General features: G+C 44.1%; 1 protein-coding gene across 1 annotated transcript; it reads left to right on the top strand.

Annotated features, from left to right (window-relative positions):
- Positions 1-8,896: 8,896 nt before the first annotated feature.
- Positions 8,897-15,752, top strand: LOC147626721 (uncharacterized). The gene is made up of 5 exons (XM_086816735.1): positions 8,897-9,541; positions 9,631-14,596; positions 14,692-14,752; positions 14,874-15,097; positions 15,212-15,752. The coding sequence occupies exons 1-5, from the start codon at positions 9,373-9,375 to the stop codon at positions 15,264-15,266; spliced, it is 5,475 nt and encodes a 1,824-aa protein (XP_086672861.1). The 5' UTR covers positions 8,897-9,372; the 3' UTR covers positions 15,267-15,752.
- Positions 15,753-15,972: the final 220 nt, after the last annotated feature.

Raw genomic sequence — 15,972 nt, 5'->3', positions numbered from 1 at the left:
AGACTGGCATAGTTATAGCGCAAGCTCATTTAGTCGGGTTCACATTATGGAATGACCCTTGTATGTTGTAGTAGTTGAGTACTAACCCATATAGTGTGTACTCTTATCTTTATGTCATGTTGGTTAAGTAGAGAAGAAGAAGATAGAAGAAAATTCAGCTATCTATCTCTCTCTTGTGTCTTGCTCTCTCTTGTGTGTGTGTGTTTGCTTGCTAGGGTTTGAAGCTCTCCCTCTCCCCCACATTCTCTTTATATATATATATATATATATATATATATATATATATATGAAAGAAGTGTGTGTGTGACAGGTGCTTACCCGGGACGTTCACTGATCGAGGGGATGCAGTTCTAGATTGATTTACTGGAACTGGGAACCTTGCTAGAGCATGCAAGGGACTACATCGGCATTACATCAGCGTGGAGTGGGACAAGGTGAGTTTTAGTTCTTGTATATGACCTCTTTTGCATGTTGTCGATGATTTATAACAAAAGTATGTCAAGGGATATATCAGTGCTTGATGGGAACTGCAAAGGGATGTGGGGACCTCTTCTTCACATGATCACCACCACTTTCCTCCATCCATCCCATTACCCATGAGCCCCAACAAGGTCGAGTGCTTCGTCTTGGCCACCCGATGTTCCATTGGAGGTCCCATTTCAACCTATTATACCTCATATGTCCCTCATGGTTCCTCATATGATGCCTTTATCATGGGCACAACGTCCCGAACTAGCGAGGTCACTATTCCTAGCTGCACCATTTGGTAGAGCTCCCTATATGCAGCCACCTTAATTCCATCATTAGCCGCAGTGCCCTCTTTAATGTAATCCATCTCTTGTAATGACAAAAAATATTGATTTTCACGTTGTTTTGATGCAATTTTGTACACTTAACTTGGTGCTGACATTGTAGTTAATTGAGTTAACAATAGAGAGAGATGGAGCAAGATGGAGAGAGATGGAGAGGGTGAAAGAGAGATTGAGTGAGAGGGAGATTGTGTTGTTGTCTTTGTATGACATAAGTCATCTGTGTTGGAATTAGGGTTGCAGGAGAGCACACAAATCTTGGAGAAGAAGAAGCAAGAATGCACACAACACAAAGTGTATTAGATTGTGTCAATGTACAAAAGATAAGTTAGCCCTAGAAGGATGGGCGTATATACAAGCCGGGGGAAAAAACCTCCTAAAGAGGGAAAAAGTGCCCCGGCGGTCCTAAGTGTGTTCACACACATCACTGTCTATATATATATGGCAACAAATCCCCCCTGGGAGTGATGGTGTGAACGAGAGCTGGCACTCATGTATAGGGGAGTGCCATGCCCGAAGTAGATCAGTCCACAAAGGGGAGCAAGCCCAAAGCTTTGCGGAAAGCTTCGAACTTCTCACGAGGAAGCGCCTTTGTGAAAAGATCGGCGAGGTTGTCCTGTGTTGGCACATAGGCCAAGCTAATCTCTCCTGCTGAGAGTCTCTCCCTGACATAGTGATAATGCACCTCAATGTGCTTTGTGCGAGCATGAAAAACTGGGTTTCTCGCAACTGCCAATGCACTCTGACTGTCAGTGAAGATAGAGGTGGCAGACTCCTGTCCAACACCCAAGTCAGCCACCATAAGCCGTCTGAGCCACACACACTCAACCGTAGCTGTGAAAGCTGCCCTCCCCTGTACTCAGCTTCACAACTAGAAGTGGCCACAGTAGGTTGCTTCTTGCTCAACCAAGAGCTACCGAGCATGAAACAAAAACCACTTGTGGACACTCTTGTGTCATAGCAACCAGCTCAATCTGAGTCCGAAAAAGCATGTAAATCTGGCGGCAACGACCCCCCCTTGGGATAAAACAACCCAAGATGTATGGTGCCACTCAAGTAGCGAAAGATGCGTTTAACTGCCTTCCAATGCTGAGACCCTGGGCTATGCATAAACCTGCTCACCTGTGAGACTGCAAACTGAATGTCCGACCTCGTAATGCATACATAAATGAGGCAACCAACAGCTGTCTGATAGAGTGTGACATCATCTCCAGCATCATGAAGACTCAACTTCAAACCTGTCTCCATTGGAGTAGCAATAGGCTTGCAGTCTTCAAGGCCAAATCTTGCAACAATGTCTCAATATACTTTGTCTGACACAAAGCAATACCTCCATCACACTGCTTAAATTGTATCCCCAAATAATGATGCAAATGCCCCAAATCTGACATCTCAAAAGAGGCATTCAAGTCAGCCTTAAAATCAGCAATATGACTCTCATTTGGTCCTGTGAGCAGCATGTCATCGACATAGAGAGCAATGATTAGATGTACATCATCCACACGTTTAACATACAAAGTGCTTTCTGTTGGACTATTCTGAAAACCATGTGCAGTCAAATATGCATGTATCTTTTCATACCAAGCTCGTGGAGCTTGCTTTAAACCATATAAAGCCTTTTTCAACCTGCACACTTTGTTTTCCTGCCCTCTTTGAACAAAACCACGAGGCTGCGATACATACACCTCCTCATGCAAATCTCCATTCAAGAATGCAGTCTTTATGTCCAACTGATGTACATTCCAACCAGTATGAGCTGCCAATGCACAAATGCTACGAATGGTAGTCATACGACAAGTGGGAGCAAAGGTCTCATCAAAATCAATGCCCTTTTCTTGAGCATAACCCTTTGCAACAAGTCTAGCCTTATAGCGATCAACACTGCCATCTGGCTTTCGTTTCAACTTAAAAACCAATGGCCTTTTTACCAATAGGCAAATCACACAAAGACCATGTACCATTCTTCATTATAGCATCATATTCACTTTGCATTGCAGCCAACCAATTTTCTAAATTTTGTGCCTCATCAAATGAAAGAGGTTCTTCCTCGTCACACATACTAGACACAGCCAAAGCATAACAATCTGATGCATAAGAGGGATGCTGAAAACCTGAACGAGTACGACTAGTCATAGGTGCATCAATTTTACTATCACGCAAGGTTTGCACCAGCCATTTAGGCATACCTCTAGCCTGGTCATTTTCAGCCCTATCCTCAGAAATTACATCCTGTAAATCTGCATCAGAAATAGGTTGATCTATGATGTCGTTTGAAATCTGCATAGGCTGAATATTTGCCTCATTAGGACTTACATTTGAATTCCCACCTGTAAACAGAGGCAACAATGTATCAAATACATCCCATGAGCTCACACCTGTCTCTTTGGTACATGATAACAAAGGCTGCATAGCATCTTCCACAAAAACAACATCTCGACTAATCAAGATACGCTTTGACTGCGGATGATACAATCTGTAACCCTTGCTCTCAGCACTGTAGCCAACAAAAATGCATTTGACAGCCTTATCATCCAATTTTTTGTGTTGTTGCACAGGCACTAAAGCATAGGCCAAGCAACCAAAGACACGCAAGTGACCAATAGAAGGCTTCCTGCCATGCCAAGCTTCGTATGGAGTAATAGACTGCAAGGCCTTAGTGGGACACCTGTTGAGTACATATGCAGCACACATGACAGCCTCAAGCCAAAACGCATGTGGCAAAGCTTGGCTCTTGACCATACATCGTGCCATCTCCATAAGTGACCTGTTTTTCCTCTTAGCAACACCATTTTGCTGAGGGGTATACGGCACTGTACATTGGTGTTTTATCCCACGACTAGCCAGAAATGCATCAAACTCTTTAGACATGTACTCCCCCCCTCGATCAGAACGGAGGGTGCCCACAGTACAATTGGATACATTTTCAACCATAAGAAAAAACTGTTTGAAGCACAAAAACACTTCGGACTAATCATCAATGAAAGTCACGAAGTACAAGTGTTTACCAAATGACGGAGTTTGCATAGGCCCACATACATCACTATGTACAAGTTACAATTTGCGAGTGGCCCGCACAGAACCATCCTTTGGAAATGCAGAACGCTGCATTTTGCCCAAAATACAGCCTTCACAAACATGTTTCAATGGTGCCTCAAGAGGGGGCAATGAAGCAACCATATCAAATTTCTGCAAACGCAGCAAACTAGCAAAGTTCAGATGACCAAAACGAGCATGCCATAGTTTTGCATCTGAAACTGCCTTTTCATCAGAAACTGCATTTGCTGAATCTTCCACACACTTGTCATAAGAATTGAGCCTATACAGCCCATGAAACAAGGTGCCAGATGCAATAATCGTATCACCAGAAGTCAAATCATGAACAGTACATCTGTCATCCACAAATTTGACTACAAGTCCAAGTCTAGCAAGCGCAGAGACAGACAATAGATTCTTCTTTATCCCTGGCACATACAAAGCATCTGAAAGTGTGAAAGCGCTGCCATTTGCAGCAGTAAGCATAATTTTACCAATTCCCTTCACTAGGTAAGAAGCATTATTGGCACATGTGACAGTATTCCCATTAGAGACAGCCTCAAGACAAGTGAACATATCACGATGCGAGGTAATGTGCTTTGTAGCACCACTGTCAAAATACCATACATTAGAGTCAACAAAAACTGCCAAACATGCATCATGTACAGATGGTTCATACTGGCAATACACGCTAAACGCCCATTCTGTATCCTGCACAACATTTGCAGAATCTGCATTTGTAGAAGCATCCGCTATTGTGGCTGCATTTGACTCTTTCTTCTTTGCCTCTTTAGCCTTTAGCTTAGGGAAATTCTTAATGACATGATCATTTGCCTTACAATAGTTGCACCTGGTCTTTTTCTTGCCTTTATCAAGAGCCTTCTTAGACTAATTATTGCTACCTGTGGAAGGAGAAGAAGTTGCAGACCTACTAATAGGAGAAGAAACAGTGGAAGGGAGTGCCTTACCACTTCTTCTCTGCTGCTGGGCAGCAATAAATGCTTGATCAACTGCACGCTGCCTGGCCCTGTTTTGCCTGGACTGCGCTTCTTGCAAGAGCTTGTTGACTAAAGTATCATACTTGACAGCATCAGGTCTGTCCTCAGTAAGAAGTCTCCACGTGGAAGCAAAAGTCTGATATGTCTCAGGTAAAGCATCAAGAACAGTTTGCCCAAGAGAATGATCAGGAATAATCTCACCTACAGAAATCAACTGTTCTTTGAGATCTTTAATCTCAGCAAGAAAAACATTCCTGTCATCATCTTCCTGCATAATCTTCAATTCTAGCTCTTTACGTAGGTAAGCGATTTTCACCTCGTTATGACCTGCATACAAACCAGCTAGAATATCCCAAGCCTGTTTTGCTGTTTTAGCTGAACGAATATGTGGGGTGATGTTACGTTTGACAAAAAGTGCAATCAAGGCATGAGCCTGCGCATCTTTACCATCCCAACGAGCTTGTTCAGCAGTGGGTAAAACAGCAGCAACAGTAGAGCTGCTAGATCCTGCAACATCCTCAACAGATCCTATATCCACAGAACCTGGACGTACATCCATACCCTGCACAATGTTCCACACTCCTTTTGCAACCAAAACATGCTGCATCATGTATGCCCAAAGTGGGTAGTTGCTGTCTCCATCCAGTTTGTCTTCAACAGACAACATGCGAAATACATCATTGCTGTTATCAGCCATGGCCACCACTGACTGAAACTGATGCAAAAGCTACGTGTAATGAAGCAAAGACTGAACAGAAGACAACTTGTGCTATGTAGCACGGTCCACAATAGAACACGTATGCCTATTTTGTAGAAAACTACACTGTCGAAATTTCTACAAAAAATGACGAAAACACCTGTGCAGAACTTGAAATGCAAAAACGGAGCCCGAAACGACCTCAGATGCAAATTTTGAGAACGCAAAGACCTACGGGCTTATTTGCAGAGTATAGGGACCTGCAAGCGCTCGTGAAAACTCACCTCAATCGGAGAATGTGAGTCGGAGGGTGCTGGCGGCGTAGCCCTGGGAGCCGATGCCTGCTCTGATACCAATTGTTGGAATTAGGGTTGCAGGAGAGCACACAAATCTTGGAGAAGAAGAAGCAAGAATGCACACAACACAAAGTGTATTATATTGTGTCAATGTACAAAAGATAAGTTAGCCCTAGAAGGATGGGCGTATATACAAGCCGGGGGAAAAAACCTCCTAAAGAGGAAAAAAGTACCCCGGCGATCCTAAGTGTGTTCACACACATCACTGCCTATATATATATGGCAACAATCTGCATAGACATTCGGTATTTTTATATGCTTTCAAAAGTTATTTTTATATTATATGTTTGAAACCTATAAATAGAATAGAGTTTGTCGTTAAGCACTATCACCCACTAATCCCTCTAATAATACATCATTTGTAAGTATCTTAGTTAAAGCTCTTGCATCTTTCATGCACCTCAAAAAAAAAGGAACCAAGATCGGATGCCCTTTTGGAGGCATGGATAACAACATCAAAACCGCAGGAGCTCTATGAGAAGCTCACAACAAAAAAGGTGGTAGACCTTGCAGACAAGAACATGCTAGAGGTGAAAGTGGCAACATCCATTAGGATGTGGAGAGCCTTTGGCATCATTGAAGAGGCAAAAGAGGCTTCTCTTTGAGGAGAAGTTGCCACCTCCATTGCAAAATTTGGGGGAGTCGGAGTAGTCAAAGATAATAGTTGAGGTTCCACATGCTTTCATGTGTTGCTTGTGTTCAACATCTCATAGATGGTTGTCGTAATAAGCTGGAGTCTTGTAATTTTACTTTGGAATATCATGGAAGTTTCATCTTTCTATAGTGTCTTTGTAAAAAAGTTGCAATGAAACTGTAGTAAATTGAGAGAAGAGTGCGGATTTTTCAGGTCTCTTGGTGCTTAAGAGGCCATGGAAAATCCGGGCCTTCCCCATATCATCATAACCAATATGCTCCGATGGGGACCAAACTTTGTAGACATGTGGGGGGAGACGCACCCCCACATGCTTACAAAGTTTGGTCACAATCGGAGCATGTTGGGATTGGTAATTAGCGCCCAGTGCGGATTTTTCAAGTCTCTTGGTGCTTAAGAGGCCATGGAAGATCCGGGCCTTCCCCATACCATCGTACCCAAACATACTTCGATGGGGACCAAACTTTTCAAACATGTGGGGGGAACCCTCCACATGCTTGCAAAGTTTGGTCACAATCGGAGCATGTTTGAATTAGAGCTGAGTCCCAATAATATTATAAGGTCTCAAACGTTTTCTTGTATTGTTGCTTGTGCTCAACATCTCGTAGGTGGTGGTCATAATATGCAAAAGTCTTGTAATTTTCTTTGGAATATATTGGAAGTTTCATCTTTGTTGTATGGTGTCTTTTTAAAGAAGCATGCTCTGAAATTGTAGTAAATTGAGAGAAGAGAGAAAGAGTAGAGAGAGAAACCACTCGCCCCCTGAAAACCAAAAAGCGCTCGCTAAAAAATGCTTGCCAAAAAAATACACCCTTCATGGAGTTTCATTATCAACCTATCTGTGTTTCAACTTTCGGTGTGAGTTTTAGAAGAGTGGAAACAAACCCAGCTTGCCTTCTAGCTAACTTCCCAATTCACTACTCGCTTTTTCAAAATGAATATACCATGTGACTTCTCAAATGTGAATTGCAATTGGAACTTTTATATTTGAGGCAATTTTGGACCTTTCATTTTGAGGCAGTTTTAATGTTTCCCTCGGACTCAAATTACCTATTGTGAGTGATGGGGGGATGGAAATACTGCAACAAATATTTTTTCGTTCCTATGTTTTCACAAGGAATAAGTTTTTATTTTCAAAAGGATTTTGTTTTTGGGGGGAAAAAAGAACTAGAGCCAACTGGCAACAGCGGATCCGATCCCTACCTCTGTAAAGACGTACGTCGTGTGACTCGTAATTTGTGCAATGTGAACCCAACTGCCCGCGAGAAGCGGTCCTTATAAAGTGCGAAAGTGCCGACAGATCAGATCAATTATACGGGCGGCCTGCGGGAACGAGCAATAGCCGGTTACGCGGAGCCGGTCCACTGGCAGTGCCCAGTCGCCAGTGCCAAGGTTTTATTGGCCCTGCGGCCCGCCGGCAAGGGCCCGGTTTTCTTCACCCAAGCGTTGACTTCATCGCAGGGCTGAGGCTGGTGGTGGTGCTGCAAAATTAGTGTAAATTTGTAAAATACTCTGCTTAGACCTCCAATTCTGCCCCCAATTTCCACAGTGAAAAATGCTCAATATTCCGTTCTGCATTCTCGTTGGCTGTTGCAGCCTAGCCTGCACACTCAGAAGAATAGAGTGTTTTGTATACTAAGCACACTTCTCGCCCGCTGTGAACAATTAGGCCCCTCTGAATGGTCTCTCCCATCTTCAGCCACACAGAGAAGACTTCACAAATGAGAGTCTGAACTCTGAAGACCCAGACAGTGGACAAACTGCCCTGCCGCTTCTTTTCCACCAATTTTGGAAATTGGGGTTATCCTTGTCTGAAATTTAACCTTCTTCAAAAAAAAAGAGCTTTAACTGTTGGCACATGAGACGACGAAAGGCTCCAAAAAAAGAGCTATCCAAATGAAAAGGACGGCAGCAAGCGGCAACTGTAGCAGGAGAAGAAGAATGAGGGGTTCTTGCTACCCTGGCCCCTCACCCTCCTTGCAGGCTTGCATAGTTGCTGGAGTCTGTCGCTGTACCCCTCTCTCTCTCTCTCTCTCTGGCACCAGTACTCCTCAAGTACCTTCACCTATCAGTTTTTCAACACACTTGCATCGTAATTTTCTTACATCTCTCCTCGAGTACTTTCACCTATCAGTTTTTCAACACACTGGCATCGTAATTTTCTTACATCTTTTTGATCACCGAGTCTCTCTTTCCTAATTTTCTTACATCTTTTTGATCACTGAGTCTCTCTTTCTCATTGAGTGTGTGGGTAAATAAACAAAATAGGCTAACCTTTCTATCACCTAAGTGTAGTAGATTAATGAGCCCTCTAGTTGTTATTTAACAAGTCTTGTGTTTGAATCTCACTCCCATCGGATAAATCATATTTGGTCTCTTGGATTGTTCTTACTACCTTAAAAGGACTTCTTCTCTTGGATTGTTTCTACTACCTTAAAAGGACTTCTTCTCTTCTCTCTCGATCCATTTCTTGATGGATATGTCCTTTGATTCCTTTTGGGATTCATCTACAATTTTCTACAACCATGAGAGTTTGGCCCTCGTGCACATAAATTTGGATGATGGGTATCATCCTGTCACGAATTGTATGCGGCACTCACTGCTACATCGGTGTCCACTATGATCTCTTCTCTCGTCTTAGCTATGGTGTTTGCACGATGGTCCATTCGCCTTTCTTCTTTACTTACTGCTTCAACGAAGGGCACAAATTCTCACAATTTCTGGGGTCAGCTTTTTAAATACACATGGATTAGTTGCAACCCATGATTTTTCCAATCAATACTTAGGTATTCCTTGTGCCCAATATATCTATGGCGACAGCCAATCCATGTTGAATATTGCAGTGACAGGTATTCTGACCTTGGAGATCACTAAGATGCCTGCTATAGTCAACGCTGTTGGGTGCAGGAAAGTTCGCTGTCCAGAATGCACTGCCCTTTTGTCAGAGCCTCAATCCGAGATTTATGAATGTCCCATATGTTCGACCCTTCTTCTAGGTTAGATGTATACCTACCCATTTGGCTGCCTCATTCTAAATTAGACTCTCCTCTAAGAAGCTGGCTTGCCTCTTTGTGTTTGATTGCAGCTAAAGGAAACTCAAGTGGTTCCAATGGAAGATCATCAGAGAGCAGGCTGCATAGGAATAGCAGAGATGCTGAAGACATCCAAGAAAGTGCTAACGGAGATTCCAAGCTGGAAAAGGCAAGGCTCACTGATGAGCCTGGCAAGGAACAATTGCAGCAGGAACTGCATTTTGTGGAAAAGGAAGGCAAACCTTTTGAGCAAACTGATGGATATAAGAGTACTGACAATGTTTTCAAGTTCCCACCAGAAGACGATCCATCGTCGGATTTGGAAGACCAATCCCTGTCTAGGAGGAACTTTCTTAGCCAAAGGACAGATCCAGTAGATGGTGTGGTGCCAAAAACCAATGTATTTTCATTTGGAATGCCCCCCTACCCCCCTCATGACAGAAGTCCATCACATGGTTTTGCTGGGAGTAGAGAGAGCTCAGAAAAAAATGAAGAGGGGAATATTTTTTCTGAGCTTGATTCAGCCTTGCATTCTGAATCTGAAGTTGATATGGATTCTCCAATATGGTCTTCAGAGAATGCCAGTGCTAGTGGAGTGCTAGAAGCCATGCCTTCAGCAAGTAAGACCAAGGGATCGAGCCTCATTAAAAGCGGTGGTGAATACTTAAGCCCTATCGTGCCTGGCCAGTCAAGTGGGATTGATTCTGATCTTGAAGTGGTTGGTGATGGTGCATACACGCAGCAAGAAGAAAGTGAATATGTGGAGAGACGCGAGTTCGATGTTTGGCCTCCAGATGGGGCTACTGATGAAGTGGTTCCTAAAGTGGAAAGGGGGCTAGTGTTGGATTCTAGAATTGGTAATGATGAAGAATCAGAAAAAGTCATTAGTAGAGAGTCCTTTCTCAATGAAGTATACACCATAAGTGAAGAGAATCATCCCGAGTTGGCTGATAGTAAGGAGATTGACAGATCACTTAGCAGCTCTACTGAGTTCAAACATGAGGAGGTGGCTAGATCTAGGAACATCGAAAGACTACAGGGAAACCTCGTGGAGTTGAGATTCAAGAGAGAAGCCTGTGATAACATAAGGCACTCATTGAGTGATAAGGATCTCATAGAGGTGGCTGAAGATAGGTACATTGGGAAAGTTCAGAGCAGCTTGTTTGATTTAAGTGTGCTCGGGATTTATGACAAAGACACATATCTAGAAATGAGGCGTGGCAAAGAAGCAGATTATTCAGCTCTATCAGGAAAGATCAGTAAAGGCAGAAACTTAGAATCAAGGGTTGATCATGAAATAGCATTAGAAGAACATCTACATGAAGTTGCTACTCAAAACTCCTTTTCTGTTGAGCAAGATTGTGCAGGAGATGGCATGCGCCAGGACGCTGCTGGGATCTCGAAGCATTCAAGTGTGCCAGATGTGCCAGAAAGTAATATTGAAGGTACATACACCAAAACAGGATGCCATGGTGAGATGCCCCTGGATGCCCCTCAACAAGATTGTAATGTGAGAGGCACTTTTTCTGAGGACTGGGAAGTTAATGAATGTGGTGACAGCAGCCTAGGAGATGCAGGTCTGCGGAGTGCTACCAATGGAGATAACGATTTTTTAGTGAATGCTCGCTATGGCGATGTTCTGTCTGAGAAAGATTTGAGTCCGGAGGTGGTTTCTTCTATAGACATGTCTTTTGGTGACTGGCAGTCCAGGAAGGTTGTAAAGCCCCATGAAGCTCTGGAGCAGAAGCATATGGATGCTGATTTGATAGATGAGAAAAGAACGTTCAATTCAGATCCTACAGACCCCTCATGGGAGGACAATGACGACTTGACCTTTGCAAGCACTCCTAAGGAGTCGTCCATTCTCCAACAAACTACTCTGATGGAAAAACAGGCTCAAGCCTTTCCAGACACAAACAAAATTGGTGGTTCCATTTTAGCTGGGAGGAATGAGGATGAGGTTCTCTTGGAAAAGCCTGCTTTTCCATTTAGGACGGCAGCAATGCAGAAGTTTCTGCAGAGAACGGAACAAGAAGGCACAGCTCAAACACAGATTCATCAGAAGGTCATTGAGTCAGAAGCCAACATCTATGAGGCTCCTTATGTTGAGCAGTACCAGCCTCAACGAGAGAAAAAAGACCAAGAAACTACCGACCAGGCACTGACTCTTGCATCAGAATTTATTTTTCATGAGGCCCCATATGTTGAATCGTGTGAGTCTCAGTATGAGTCTCATGGTGTTATGTCAATGATGGCCATGATGGATCCATTGGGCATAGAAAGTCCAGTCTCTGAAATTCAAAAGGAAAACTCACTGAATGCCCATCTCCCACCTGCTTCAAATGTAGATGATTCAGCTATTAAACATACTCAATTGTATTTGAATGAAAAGGCCCTTATGAGTGTGCAGTCTGTCATTATGAAAGATGTGCATTCCAGGAAGGAGTTTGATTCAGAGAAAGGCCAACACAGGAATGCAACAGTACAAAAGATGGATCGAATGGACTTAGAAAAGCTGGTCTCTGTTACTGGGAAGGCCGAAAATCTCAATGCCCATCCCCTACCTTTGAAACAGGTAGGTGATGCAGCCAGGAAGTCTACCTCATTGAGATGGAGGGAAAAGGCGGTAACTGATACACAATCACTGAGCAGTATGGAAGATGTGGGGGGTCACACGATGGAGTTTGATTCAGGCAGAGGCGGAGGGAGGGATGCAGCTGCGACGCAAGGAGCGGTGTTGACTGAGGATCATTCTTTTTCGGACAAGGGTGGTAAGCTTGGGCGACGTGAATTCCGAAGGAGCCACAATGAACCTGATAATAGGATTTTCTCCTCCCCAAGAGCTCGGATGATTGAAGACGAAGTGAAACTCCCAGAACGACAAAAGCATGAGAGTGGGGATCATGTTGGCCCTCATAGGGCTGCATTGAACAGACCCTTGAAAGAGAGATTTTCCAACTCAGACACATTTGAGCAGCCAGATGTGCTTCATATGCAAGGGGACTCATTTGGGCAGTTGGATGTGGGCAGGAGAGAGCATCCCACCGCTTTCCGGGGTCAAGCATTGCACCCAAGCAGGAGTGTGATGGATGAAGGGTCAAGTCATTCCTTCAATGGGGCCACAAATTACTATGGTGATCGTTATTCGCGGTCTCAAGAAATTATTCCTCATCCTCATCCTCATTACAATGAGCAGTATCCTTCTGATCCTTATGGTTTGCCAGTGGGAAGTGACAGAGTTTATCCCTTTCCATTGACTTCTCATGGTTCCATGGTTCCAGCTCCTCTACAAGAGCAGGGTTTCACTCACGCTGCACACCATTGTGTCTCCCCTTTTTGCACACTTTGTATTCAGCAACAGTATCATATGCAGCAGCAACAGATGCTTCAAAATATCATGTTGCGCCCATGTGCAGCCTGTGGATCTCAGAATTCAACAGCAGCAGCCTACCAGCCCATACATCATGATCCTCATGCTCACCACATGGAGCTGTCATCATACTCACATCCTTCGCTCAGGCAGCGTGAAACAGGCTTCCCTCCACCACAGTCTCGAAGGCAGAACAGGTCGAACATCCATCTTAATTATCTATCTGCATCAACAAAGAAACCGAAGCTTTACCCTCCTCTGCCTGGAAAGGGTGCTCCCCCCTATGTGTTGTGCAAAGACTGCAACCAAATGCTACAAGTTCCTGCTTATCTTCCTCCTAATGCAGGACCTATTCAAAAACTACAATGTGGTGCTTGTGGGAAGGTCTCCAAATTTTCTGTTCCTGTGCAGGTAAGCAGCCAGTCATCCAGTAAGAGTTCCCGCTCATCAACCAGAGGCTCAGCAATCAATTTATGTCAATTCAGCATTTCTCCAGCTAGAGAAAAGGGATTCACACGTACTGCAAGTGTGCATTCATCTGGACAGATTTCTTCATTGAGCCCTGGTAGACAGCTAGCACAGAATTTGGGTGGGTTAGGGAGATACAGCTCAGACATACGCTCTCAACATGAGTGGGTCGAAAATCGGCTGTTGATGCAGTCAAATGCTTCCACAATTGCTGACTCCATCAAGGAGAGAGTTGACCATGGGTACCATCCTAGACCAGTGGCAGGTGGTGTGCTAGGGCGGGGTCATTTTAGAAGCCAGATGAGGTATGGTGAGGATGATAGGCTTCGCAACAATGCTGGCTTTTACAGTGAAGGCTACCTCTCATCTTCACCATCTAGTGCATCTGGATCCAGCCCAGGTGTATGCCACGACAAGGTTGGGCAGCACCGAAAGGTAGAGGCTCTGAGGACTGGGAGAGCTGGTTTTGGAGAGAGGAAAATGAGCCATGAGTTACATGCAAGCCTCAAAATGTATGAAAAGGATGGATCATCTTTTGAGGCTCCCAGCTTCTCAGATGGTTTCTTCCAAAAAGACTCCAATGAGGGTAGGAGCAAGCTGTCTTCTACAAGTCTGCAAGGTTCTCTTCATCACCCTTTCAGTGAAAGCCCTCACAATGAACATGTGGAAAGGCATCAACCGACAGCAAAAGTTGGAAGCTGGCAAAATCAACCTGCAACTGTTGACTTTTCTAGGAGCCCTAGGAGCACATCTGCAGAGCTCCGGAAAATGCCGGTTACTCCTGGCTCCCCTTTCATTGAACACTTGCCTCAAGATGCTTGTGATGTTGGTCCTGGTTTACATCAAATACGTTTGCTCCAAGCTTCTGGAAATGGCACCAGGTCAGCCCCATTGTCACCTTCCCCAGGCTCCCCTCTTTTTGATCATCTCACACATGATATATCATCAAATTTCGATGAAAGGTCTCGTGAAAGAGAACGTCCACCACCAGCAGCCCAAGATGCAAGTAAAGGACCCAAGTATTATGCTGGCTTGCTCAAGAGAAGGCTCAAAGATCTTGGCAAAGGAAGACAGGGAAGCGATAATCGGTGGAAGGTGGTGGTCAATGGCCACTTGATTACAGAGGCGGCGGTCCAAAAAGCTGAGGAGCAAGCTGGAACAATTCATCCAGGCTCATACTGGTTGGTTTTCATTGTGATTTGCCAGAGAGATATGGCAGCACTTTTTTTCACGTTTGTAAAATCATGATGCTAAGATGATGATGTGCATGAAACAGGTATGATTATCAAGCAGGATTCTGGGGTGTAATGGGTGGCCCTTGCCTAGGAATACTTCCGGTGAGTGGATCTAAGCTGGTGCTATCATCTATGTGGAAATTGGCCCTCTCAGGCTTGCCAGGTGCTTTGGTATTGATTGGATATTAGTTTTGAAGAAACTAACATGGCATTGGTGTTGCAGCCATTTATTGAGGAGTTCAACTTCCCCCTGGCCAAAGACTGTGCTGGTGGAAGGACAGGGATTTTAGTGAATGCACGGGAGCTCCATGAGAAAGACCTCGCAGTTCTTGCCAAAAGAGGACTACCAACAACATCTGGAAAGGCCTACATAGTGGACATAAATGGCAAAGTTTTTGATAATGCATCTGGTCAACAGTTGAAAAGCCTTGGGAAGCTTGCTCCATCGTAAGCATATACATGATCATGACTTGAATAATGGTGTTCACAATTAACAGTATGTTTTCCTTCACATGACCTCCAATCAATTTGCTCAGTACACTCCATCAACATTATCTGCAGGATTGAGAAGAAGGGTCGTGGTTGTGGCATGTTTCAACTGGCTGCACAACCTTGATTTGTTGATGGTTACACTCGATGTGGCAAATTGGCTCAAGCTATGCTCTCAGGCTCACCTGAGGAAAGAAAATTCACTTCACTTTATCAACCTCTTAGGGTCATATCATGCTCAATGACTGAAATCCAGAGACTGATGCATGGTCGAATCTCTGTGTTGTAATTAAAGGTATTCTTTAGTGTCTGCCTTATCATTGTCACCCATGTGTTTCTTATATGCAAAGTATCCTCTTACCTTTTCGATGTTACATTCCCGACTAGCCTTAGGCCCAAGATCCTCCCATAGTTACCGCTTTTCACCACCCGCCGTAGGCACTTTTTATCGGCCTGTAGGTGATGCCGCCGAAGAAGCAGCTTGTGGTGTTTCGAACTCAGGACCTCTTGGTTCTCAGCAAACACCTTCACCACTTGGGCTATCACCTCATTGGCTTGGTGTTATGGTTTGCATTTATGGTTTTGCAGTTGGTATGTCATTCATTTTGATGCAGCTAAGCTGGCTTCATTTCGTTGGTCTCTTTTTAAGATTTGCCATAGCTTTATGTGCTTGTGAGCCCCATGTAAGTTATGGATCAGCACATCTGGTGGAATGTACACTGTCAATTTATATATCGTATCAAAGATCATGTTGTGATAAGCAGCAGTTTTCCTCTCTTTGTTGCGAGTCACAGGGTTTGAACTCCCGGCCAGCATGGTATGATAGCCACTCT

The sequence above is a fragment of the Cibotium barometz genome, chromosome 22, assembly GCF_041138505.1.
Source record: "Cibotium barometz isolate CiBa-2024 chromosome 22, ASM4113850v1, whole genome shotgun sequence".
In the NCBI taxonomy this organism is placed as follows: domain Eukaryota; kingdom Viridiplantae; phylum Streptophyta; class Polypodiopsida; order Cyatheales; family Cibotiaceae; genus Cibotium; species Cibotium barometz.
Note: the sequence above shows the minus strand (reverse complement) of the source record. Positions and strands in the feature narration are given on the sequence as shown.